The sequence below is a fragment of the Garra rufa genome, chromosome 8 (genome assembly GCF_049309525.1).
Source record: "Garra rufa chromosome 8, GarRuf1.0, whole genome shotgun sequence".
Lineage (NCBI taxonomy): Eukaryota > Metazoa > Chordata > Actinopteri > Cypriniformes > Cyprinidae > Garra > Garra rufa.
This window is the reverse complement of record NC_133368.1, coordinates 51,563,736-51,575,699: the sequence shown is the minus strand read 5'-3', so window position 1 is coordinate 51,575,699 and position 11,964 is coordinate 51,563,736. Positions and strand designations below refer to the sequence as shown.

Here is an 11,964-nt window from a genome sequence, read left to right as displayed (position 1 = left end):
ATGCTAATGAATAATCGATGGCGATGGGAATCCCACAATGCCTCACTATCGGGCGCGCGCCTGCACCGAGTCTCGCGTAAAGTGTAATTTTTTTTTTACGAAATTAATTTTTATAAACTCTTCCTTTTCATACTAGTGTCGAACAACTTCTGAAGTTGTTCGGTTGTGTTTGGTGAAACTTTTTACACGCGGATTCCTCAGAATGGCACTGCGTGATGACGCTGTTGACGTGTTGCTATGGTGACGCGCCGTTCGTGTTCACGCGCGTCCTGACCGACCCGCAGAAGATCAGCATCATCATCATCATCTTCTTCTTCTTCATCATCCTCATCTGGAGCGATGAATCAATATGAAGTGGTTCGGCAGGTCGGTCAGGGCGCGTTCGGGCGCGCGCTGCTGGTCAAACACCGACACGGAGACGCGCAGCTCTACGTCATCAAAGAGATCAACCTGAGACAGGTGAGACATTCCTGAGACCCACTGGAGACTGACAGGCACTTTTGGGGGGAAAAAAGTAAAAGAAAAAGAAATGTCATCAGACCAGACTCAAGTTCGAATCATGATTTTTTTCAACATTCAACTGGATTTGTGATATTTTTTTACGTTTTTCCAACACAAGTCAGCTCACAGTAGGGGTGGGCGATATGGTAAAAATATCATATCACGATTTTTTCAAGAAATATCACGATTCACGATTTTATCACGATTCTTTGTCATGTTGGTTTTACTTTTTTACAAGTTGTCTGAGTAGTACAGACAAATTAATTTTTCTATTTTAAAACCAAAACCTTACAAGGTAACAAAATATAAAATAAAAAGAATGGCAGATATTTAAGCCAAAGTGGGCGAAGACAAAAAATCTTTGTCATTATTTTCTTTGTTTTTAAAAAATAAGAACAAAGATAAGCTACATGTTACAAATACACATACTATACAAATAAAACAAACAGTGCTTTAATTTTCAGGTACAGTCCATGTATTTGTCAGTAGCATTCAAGAAATTTAATTAACAAATATAAAAATAAAACACTATATACATTATATACATAAATTATACATAGAAGCAACATTTAAAGCAACTGTATTGAAGTTCTTCAGTCAAGAGCAGTGAGTGATTTTCCTTTGTTTTTTGTTTTATTAGTGTATCATCACCCAAAAATGACAATTCTGTCATCATTTACTCACTCTCGCATTTTTTTAAGCATAAAACATGCTGAACATAAAACTTATTTTGAATAATGTGGGTAACCAAACAGTTGCTGGGTCCCCAGTTACTTCCATATATTTTATTTATTTATTTTAAGTCAGTAGGGACCAGCTACTGTTACCCACATTCTTCAAAATATCTTCTTTTGTGTTAAGCACAAGAAAAAAATAATAATAGAGATTTAGGACATGTGAGTGACAACATTTTTGGGTGTACTGTCCCTTTAATGACAATCGACAGCATGTTTAGCTCTGTCGCAGAGCTGCACGCATCTATAGACGCGCATCCGTTTTTCTCTTAACTGTTTACTTTCACTTTAGACAACCGACTGTGTTTATATGTAATCCTTGCGTGTTTTTGACAGTATAAGCAAATTAAACGCCAAAGATAGCTCAGTTTAGTAATCAGGTGCTGTTTGACAGGCTTTTAGCGCACGTGCTTCAGGTTTACGCGCTCATGAAGCGCATGCCAGAACAGCGCGCGGACCAAATGACGTTATTTTACCGGCAAGACTTTGAAGCACATTCAAATAATCTACTTTTGTGATCGCGAATATGAATAAGTGCAGTGTCCCGTGAGTGAATGTACAGTATTAAGACGGAGGCACACTGTAGCACGATACTACGATATTTATTCAAAAGCAGATCGTGGAGACATTTTAATCGTCCACGATCAAAAATCGTCATATCGCACACCCCTAGCTCACAGTCAATTCATTTTGAAATAAAACATAAAAAATAGATTGATTCTGAATTAAAATGTTGAGATATACTCTCTAAGAAGAACATTAAGAGGATCTACTAACCACAATGTAAATAAATGCATGGCTACATGTTAAAAATGTAAATTCTTTATTTAAATTTTAATATTGTGTAATTTAAACCGTAATTTCTGTTGATTTACTATAATAATGTTTATAATTTGTTTTATCTTGTTCGTTGTGTACTAGATAATAATGATAAATGTTCAAATTGTCATTTGATGTGTTTTTAGTAGTGCTGTTTGAATAATTAATGTCAGTTAATTGCATCTAAAAGTTTTTGTTTATATATGTGTGTGTTTAGTGTGTATATTTATTATGTAGGCTAAATATAAAGACACACATACAGTAAATATTTTGAAAATATTTATATTCATATAATTTATATTATATATTTAATATATAAACACAACATATTTTTCTAAAGTAACAAAGTTTCTATTTATAAAACTGTGGAATGTGTATTTTCTTAATAACATCTTAATGTTATTATTCCCATGTTTTATTTACAGAATACTTAATTTATATAATTTTGTGATATAGAAGTGTCATATAATTTATATTTAAATATATTTCATTTATAAACATATTTATCTTAAATATATACACACTGCAAAAAAAATACCTTTCTTACTTACATTTTGTCTTGTTTCCAGCTAAAATATCTAAACATTCTTAAATCAAGAAGGATGAGTAAAAATTATTTTCTTGTTTTCAGAAAAAAACAAGTCAAAATTAAAAGAGTTTTTGCTTAGAACGAGCAAAATAATTTGCCAATGGGGTAAGCAAAAAAGTATTCTTACCCCATTGGCAGATTATTAAAATTTTTATTAGTCTAAAAAATCCTTCTTGATTTAAAATTTTTTAGATATTTTGTCAGGAAACAAGACAAAAAGTCTAAATAAAATATTTTTTTTTTGCAGTGCATGCATGTGAGTGTATTTATATTTACATAATAAATACACACGGTTCACACACACACACACACACACACACACATATATATATATATATATATATATATATATATATTTTTTTTTTTTTTTTTAGTAAAGGGAAAGACCTGTGCATTTTTAAAACGGTTATATTTGACATTTAAAAGAGTTTATTTTTAAAAGTTGTGGTTTTTTCATAACTCAAAAAGATTGCAAATGTAAATTTTTTCAATTGTTAATTTTTTTTTTTTTTTAATATTTTTATTGATTCCAACTGTTATTTTGTTTTTGGTTGAACCAAAACATTTGTTTTTAGAGCGTTACTTTGTTGCTTTGGCAAAGACAGCAGCAACAAGCAGAACTTCTAAAGCTGTATCTTTTCAAACAGCTGTCTGTCAGTCATTGTCTCTCTCTGTCTGTGTCACATGTCCAGCAGTTGTCCTCTCGGGATAAAGACGCCTCCAGAAAGGAAGTGACTCTTCTGTCCAAAATGAAACATCCAAACATTGTGGCGTTTTATAAATCATTTTACGGTGCGTTGCTGCATTTGTCCAGTTTGTGTGCTCACTCTATCATTATATTGTGTCTGATACAGACTGATTTATATGTGATGCTGTGTTTGTGTGTGATATCCAGACAGGAATAACCTGTACATCCTGATGGAATACTGTGACGCTGGTGATCTGATGAACAGAATCAGGATGCAGAGAGGAAAACCCTTCACAGAGCAGCAGGTGGAGCACACAAACACTTATATTTCTGAGCAGAAAAGTCAAGAATTGCGAGGTAAAAAGTTGCAACAGCATATTTCATGGTAAAAAATTACACCTAAATTGCAAGAATTCAGAATCGCGAGAAAAAAAAATCTAAATTCTGAGTTTATATCTTGCAATGCTTACTTTTTTTCCCTCGGAATTGCAAGAAAAAAAGTTTTGCAAACTTAGAATTCATAGAAGGAATGTTCCAAATCTGACTTCTTTTTTATACTGGAATGTATATATATTCCAAATTTGAAATAAAAAGTTGCAATGACCTTTATTATTGTTTTTCATTTCATGCCAGATACAGGCTTGAGTAAAATATTGTGGTCTATTTTTGTGTGTTGTCCTTATATAAATGCATGAGATCTGCACATGGAGATTTCTTACATGAACACAACGACATTTATTTAAAATAGAAATGGTAATTCTATATATATATATTGCAGCTTTTGTGAAAGTGTTGGTGTGTGTTTCAGATCATGGACTGGTTTGTTCAGATCTGTCTGGGACTGAAACACATTCACGACAGGAAGATCCTGCACAGAGACATCAAAGCTCAGGTACGTCAGACTCGTGTGTGTTAAAGCATCACCTGTCTGCCTGATATTAACCCAAAACACTCTGATTATGTCCATCATGGTCTCCAGAACATCTTCCTCACTCAAGGAGGACTGAAGGTGAAGCTGGGAGACTTTGGCATCGCCAGAATGCTGAACAGGTGAGTGCGTTTGTGTTTGATTGTGTGTCTGTGGTTTGTTCTGATGTTGTTCTGTGTGGAGCAGCACCATGGAGCTCGCCAGAACCTGCGTCGGGACGCCCTACTATCTGTCTCCAGAGATCTGTGAGAACAGACCTTACAACAACAAAACGTACGTTTCTCAGCTCTCCTTCTGACTGCTCTTTTCACAACGTCCTTTAAAAAAAAAAAAAAATGTATCAGTAACATTTTCACCTGATTGTGTGAACGTTATGGGAACATTCCATTCTATCATTTAGACAAAATTATGAGAATGTTACATTTGAAAGTTTTAAATGTAAACATTTAAAAAAAAAAAAAGTAATATTTAAAGATTTTTTTTTTTTTTTTTTTGTTATGTGGGCATTCTGTTTTGACATTTTAAACACATTATAAAAACGTTATTTCAGATTTTTTTTCCCAATACTTTCAGTTTTTTTTTTTAGTTTTTATTAATGTTTTAGAAACATTTTCTCCTGGTTGTGTAAATGTTAAAGAAACATTCCATTTTATCATTTAGAAAATGTTATGAGAATGTAACATTTGAAAGTTTTTAATGTAAACATTTAAAAAAAAAAAAGGAATATTTAAAGATCTTTTTTTTGTTGTTATGTGGGCATTCTGTTTTGACATTTTAAACACATTATAAAAACGTTATTTCAGATTTTTTTTCCCAATACTTTCAGTTTTTTTTTTTAGTTTTTATTAATGTTTTAGAAACATTTTCTCCTGGTTGTGTAAATGTTAAAGAAACATTCCATTTTATCATTTAGAAAATGTTATGAGAATGTAACATTTGAAAGTTTTTAATGTAAACATTTAAAAAAAAAAAAGGAATATTTAAAGATCTTTTTTTTGTTGTTATGTGGGCATTCTGTTTTGACATTTTAAACACATTATAAAAACGTTATTTCAGATTTTTTTTCCCAATACTTTCAGTTTTTTTTAATTTTTTTATTTTAATGTTTTAGAAACATGAGAATGTAACATTTGAAAGTTTTTAATGTAAACATTTAAAGCAACACTAAAGAACTTCAACAACCCTCTATAGGTTGGAAGCGGAATTGTCCATTACCGCTGTCGTAAATAATTTAGTATGTTGCATGACTTTATGAAAGTATGAAAACGAAATAAAACATAATGATGACATTGTTTGCTATTTATTTTTGCCGTAAAGCAAGTTGCATTTGTAGTCTCATTTGAACAAAACCGCGACCCGACGACCCAAACTTACATAGTGCTGTTCTGGCCGATAGAGGGTCACAAAGCGAATACGAAACTGCCGTTTCACCCTGTTATGAGTTGATGAACCACTGACACGAGTTTGGAAACATTATTTTAAGGTAAAAAAAACTCTTTAGCGTTGCTTTAAAACACACATTTTTTAATATTTTAATTTTTTTTTTTTTTTTTTTTTTTTTTGTTATGTGGACTTTCTGTTTGGACATTTTGAAAACATAAAAACATTATTTCAGGGTTTTTTTTTTCCAGAACTTCCAGTTTTGTTTTTTTGTTTTTTGAATGTTTTAGGAACATTTTTTTCCTGATTGTGTGAACATTAGGGAAACATTTTATTCTATCATTTAGAAAATGTTAAATGTTACATTTGATGAGAATGTTACATTTGAGAATGCTACATTTAAACGTTTTAAATGTAAACATTTAAAACACATTTTTTTTAAATTTAAAGATCTTTTTTTTTATGTGGGCATTCTGTTTGGACATTTTGAAAACATTATAAAAGCATTATTTCAGATGTTTATTTCCCAGAACTTACTTTTTTTTTTTATTAATGTTTTAGGAACATTTTCTCCTGGTTGTGTGAAAGCTAGAAAAACATTTCATTCTATCTTTTTGAAAACGTTATGAGAATGTTACATTTGAAAGTTTTAAATGTAGACATTTAAAACACCCATTTTTAATATTTAAAGATCTTTTATTTGTTATGTGGGCATTCTGTTTGGACATTTTGAAAATATTATAAAAACATTATTTCAGATTTTATTTTCCAGAACTTCCAGTTTTGTTTTTTGAATGTTTTAGGAAATTTTTTTCTGGTTTTGTGAACATTTTCTATCATTTTCTATCAAATGTTATGAGAATATTACATTTTAATATTCTCTCAAAGTTTTTCTTGGTTATGCAAATGTTAGAGAAATATTCCATTTTATCTTTTGTGAAAACATGGAAATGTTCTGTTGTCATTACATAAGAATGTTACTGAACACAGTTCTGAACAAGTTTTGAGACATACGAAAAACATCATTAGGACATTTCAAGAACATTTTTCTAAGAACGTTTCCTCTAAACATTACGAGAATGTGTTAAATACAAATAATGTTATATGAACGTTGTATGTTGTACAAATGTTGTATGATCTGTGATGATGATGATGATGATGATGATGATGATCTCTGTCCTGTAGGGATATCTGGTCTCTGGGCTGTGTTCTCTATGAGCTCTGCACACTCAGACACCCAGTGAGTCAATCATCACACACACTCACACTCACACACACACACACACACACACACACACACACACACACACACACACACACACACACACACACACAGGTTTTAATAATATAATTATATGTGACCCTGGACCACAAAACCAGTCAATTTATACATCATCTGAAAGCTGAATAAATAAGCTTTCCATATTTGACAATATTTGAAAATCTGGAATCTGGGGGTGTACAAAAATCTAAATATTTAGAAAATCACCTGTAAAGTTGTCCAAATTAAGTTCTTAGCAATGCATATTACTAATCAAAAGTTAGGTTTTGATATATTTATGGTATGAAATTTACAAAATATTTTCATGGAACATGATCTTTACTTAATATCCTAATGATTTTTGACATAAAATCGATCATTGTGACCCATACAATGTATTGTTGGCTATTGCTACAAATATAGCCGTGCTACTTCAGACTGGTTTTGTGGTCCAGGGTGACGTATCTTGATACTAAAGGACCGCTGGCACACATGGTGATGTTTGGTTGTGTTTTCATGCTGTATTGTGTGTGTGCTGTAGTTTGAGGGCAGTAATCTGAAGCAGCTGGTGTTGAGGATCTGTAGGGGGCGCTATAGTCCAGTGTCTCAGCGCTACAGCTCTGAAGTGCGTCTGCTGCTCCAGCAGCTGTTCAAGGTCAGTCCGCGAGACCGTCCCTCCGCTAACTCGCTGCTCAAACGACCGATGCTGCAGCAGCAGATCAGCAAACACCTGGACACACAGGTACCGCATGTTTGGAGTTTTTTCTAGTAATTCCAATGCTTTTCCTCATAATTCAGTTTTTTTTTTTTGTAAATATGATTTTAGATCCTACAATTTGTCCATTCTGAGTTTATATCTTGTAGTTTTGAGTTTATATCAAATTGAGAATTGTGAGATATAAACTCAGAACTACAAGAAATAAAGCCAGAATTGTTAGATATAAACTCAGAACTACAAGAAATAAAGCCAGAATTGTTAGATATAAAATCAGAACTACTAGAAATAAAGTCCGAATTGTGAGATATAAACTCAGAACTATAAACTCAGAACTATCTCATAATTCTGACTTTATTTCTTGTAGTTCTGATTTTATATCTCATAATTCTGACTTTATTTCTTGTAGTTCTGTTTATATCTCACAATTCTGACTTTATTTCTTGTAGTTCTAAGTTTATATCTCACAATTCTGACTTTATTTCTTGTAGTTCTGAGTTTGTCTCACAATTCTGACTTTATTTTTGTAGTTCTGATTTTATATCTCACAATTCTGACTTTATTTCTTGTAGTTCTGAGTTTATATCTCACAATTCTGACTTTATTTCTTGTAGTTCTTAGTTTATATCTCAAAATTCTGACTTTATTTTTGTAGTTCTGAGTTTATATATCACAATTCAGAGTTTATTTCTTGTAGTTTTGAGTTTATATCTCACAATCCCCACTTTATTTCTTGTAGTTCTAAGTTTATATCATAATTCTGACTTTATTTTTTGTAGCTCTAAATTTATATATCACAATTCAGAGTTTATTTCTTGTAGTCCTGAGTTTATATCTCACAATTCTGACTTTATTTCTTGTAGTTTTGAGTTTATATCTCACAATTCTCACTTTATTTCTTGTAGTTCTAAATTTATATCTCACAACTCTGGCTTTATTTCTTGTAGTCCTGAGTTTATATCTCACAATTCGGAGTTTTTATCTTGTAGTCCTGTGTTTATATCTTGTAGTCCTGAGTTTATATCTCACAATTCTGAATTTATATTTTGTAGTCCTGAGTTTATATCTCACAATTCTGAGTTTATATTTTGTAGTCCTGAGTTTATATCTCACAATTCTGACTTTATTTCTTGTAGTTCTGATTTTATATCTCAATTCTGACTTTATTTCTTGTAGTTCTAAGTTTATATCTCACAATTCTGACTTTATTTCTTGTAGTTCTGATTTTATATCTCAATTCTGACTTTATTTCTTGTAGTTCTAAGTTTATATCTCACAATTCAGAGTTTATTTCTTGTAGTCCTGAGTTTATATCTCACAATTCTGACTTTATTTCTTGTAGTTCTGATTTTATATCTCAATTCTGACTTTATTTCTTGTAGTTCTAAGTTTATATCTCACAATTCTGACTTTATTTCTTGTAGTTCTGATTTTATATCTCAATTCTGACTTTATTTCTTGTAGTTCTGATTTTATATCTCAATTCTGACTTTATTTCTTGTAGTTCTGATTTTATATCTCAATTCTGACTTTATTTCTTGTAGTTCTAAGTTTATATCTCACAATTCTGACTTTATTTCTTGTAGTTCTGATTTTATATCTCAATTCTGACTTTATTTCTTGTAGTTCTAAGTTTATATCTCACAATTCAGAGTTTATTTCTTGTAGTCCTGAGTTTATATCTCACAATTCTGACTTTATTTCTTGTAGTTTTGAGTTTATATCTCACAATTCTCACTTTATTTCTTGTAGTTCTGAGTTTATATCTCATAATTCTGACTTTATTTCTTGTAGTTCTGAGTTTATATCTCACAATTCTGAGTTTTATTTCTTGTAGTTCTAAATTTATATCTCACAACTCTGGCTTTATTTCTTGTAGTCCTGAGTTTATATCTCACAATTTGGAGTTTTTATCTTGTAGTCCTGTGTTTATATCTTGTAGTCCTGAGTTTATATCTCACAATTCTGAGTTTATATTTTGTAGTCCTGAGTTTATATCTCACAATTCTGACTTTATTTCTTGTAGTTCTGATTTTATATCTCAATTCTGACTTTATTTCTTGTAGTTCTAAGTTTATATCTCACAATTCTGACTTTATTTCTTGTAGTTCTGATTTTATATCTCAATTCTGACTTTATTTCTTGTAGTTCTAAGTTTATATCTCACAATTCTGACTTTATTTCTTGTAGTTCTGAGTTTATAGCTCACAATTCTGACTTTATTTCTTGTAGTTCTAAGTTTATATCATAATTCTGACTTTATTTTTTGTAGCTCTAAATTTATATATCACAATTCAGAGTTTATTTATTGTAGTTTTGAGTTTATATCTCACAATTCTGACTTTATTTCTTGTAGTCCTGAGTTTATATCTCACAATTCTGACTTTATTTCTTGTAGTTTTGAGTTTATATCTCACAATTCTGACTTTATTTCTTGTAGTCCTGAGTTTATATCTCACAATTCTGACTTTATTTCTTGTAGTTTTGAGTTTATATCTCATAATTCTGACTTTATTTATTGTAGTTCTGAGTTTGTATCTCACAATTCTGAGTTTATTTCTTGTAGTTCTGAGTTTATATCTCACAATTCTGAGTTTACTTTTAAATAAGTCTATTTTTTTTCCAGTTGTTGGAGGACGAGTTCAGTCATACAGTTCTTCACAGACAAACTCCAGCGGCTCCTAAAGCCACAAACACAGGTGACAATGTGTGTGATTATGTGTATAATGTTTTGAAGAATCCTTAGATCCTTACAAGTAAACTGTGTGTGTTGTTTTAATTTTCTTGTTTTTTAATTCATTTATAATCATTTATTCACATAATAACTGATAATCATTTATTTTATAATCATTAGTTATTCATTAGGAATTCAAACAGAAAACAAGATTACTCTGCTTGTTTCGAGCAAAAACGTACTCGGTTACTCTCGTAACCTCGGTTCCCTGAGATAGGGGAACGAGTACTGCGTCGTAAGACGCTATGGGGAAAAAACTCCTTTTTCTCCTGAGACTGAAGCATTTCAATAACGCAGTGTAACTGCAAGGCCATTGGTTTGTGCAGTGAGTAAAATAAAAAATGAGTAATGAGTAAAATGAGCGGAGCTGCATGAGCCTATAGCGATGATTCGCGCCTGATCGCGCCAAAAGGGGCAGAGTAACTGGCTATATAAGCGTGCATTTCGCCATAGGATCTCAGGTACTTCTACTGAAGCGACGACTGAGTCGTGCAGCTACATAGCATGGCCAGCAACGCAGCCAGCATGATGGCTTCCACTATCCATTTGGATAACTTTCGTGACCGAAGATCCCTTGGTGCGGCCACCGAAACATACAAACAGCTGTTCTGACTGTCTAAAGGAAGCAGAACGCCCTGTATAACATCTCAATGCCCTAATGGGGCAGAGGGGATTAAAGTCTTGGTCTTGCTCCGAAGGGGGAAGTGCCAAGAGGGAGATAACTTGGTCTCTGAACGGCGTCGAGAGACTTTTAGGTACATAACCACATCTTGGCTTCAGGATGACCTTAGAGTCATTTGGCCCGAATTCCAAGCATACAGGGTTCACAGAGAGAGCCTGTAGGTCACCCATATGTTTGACTGATGCCAATGCCAAAAGCAGGGCAGTTTTCAGCATCAGAGGGCGAAGGTCAATGGACTGAAGCGGTTCAAAGGGAGGGCTCTTCATAGCCCTCAGCACTGTGGGCAGGTCCCAAGAAGGGACTGTGATGGGGCGAGAAGGGTTAAGCCTTCTTGACCCCTTCAAAAAACGAATGATTGTTCTTCCCCACAGATTGACCGTCCATAAGGTCGTGAAATGCCGCTATGGCCGCCACATAGACCTTGAGCGTGGAGGGAGATCGTCCCTTATCCAACAGCTCTTGAAGGAAGGACAATATCACTGATATGTCGCATAAACTCGGATCTGCACCGCATTTGGAACACCAGGCGGAAAAGACAGACCACTTAAGATCATAGAGCCGCCTTATAGAAGGGGCTCTGGCCTGAGAGATAGTGTTTAAGACGGTCTCGGGGAGACTTGTAGGCTCCCGTCGAGAGACCATACGTGCAGCGGCCACAATTCCGGTTGGGGGTGCCATAGCGTTCTGTTTGCCTGTGTTAAGAGATCTCGTCTCAGTGGAATGGGCCATGGGGCTGACGAAAGCAGCCGAGGTAGATCTGGGAACCAATGCTGGTTCTGCCAGAATGGGGCCACCAACAGGAGTTTGAGTCTCTGTTCCCTGACTCGTCTGATGACCTGTGGTATCAGAGCAGTCGGGGGAAACGCATATAAGAGGAGATTGGGCCAATTGTGGGCCAATGCATCCTGTTCCTTTGAAAAATAAATTGGGCAG

General features: G+C 33.3%; 1 protein-coding gene across 1 annotated transcript in view; it reads left to right on the top strand.

Annotated features, from left to right (window-relative positions):
* The first annotated feature begins 339 nt into the window (after positions 1-339).
* Positions 340-11,964, top strand: part of LOC141340258 (serine/threonine-protein kinase Nek5-like) — a 28,432-nt gene continuing 16,807 nt past the window's right edge. Inside the window, exons 1-9 of the mRNA XM_073845180.1 lie at positions 340-459; positions 3,339-3,435; positions 3,539-3,636; positions 4,140-4,223; positions 4,311-4,381; positions 4,446-4,532; positions 6,825-6,879; positions 7,442-7,642; positions 10,242-10,314. Of these exons, the coding sequence (XP_073701281.1) occupies positions 340-459; positions 3,339-3,435; positions 3,539-3,636; positions 4,140-4,223; positions 4,311-4,381; positions 4,446-4,532; positions 6,825-6,879; positions 7,442-7,642; positions 10,242-10,314 (886 nt within the window). The remainder of the gene's footprint in view (positions 460-3,338; positions 3,436-3,538; positions 3,637-4,139; positions 4,224-4,310; positions 4,382-4,445; positions 4,533-6,824; positions 6,880-7,441; positions 7,643-10,241; positions 10,315-11,964) is intronic.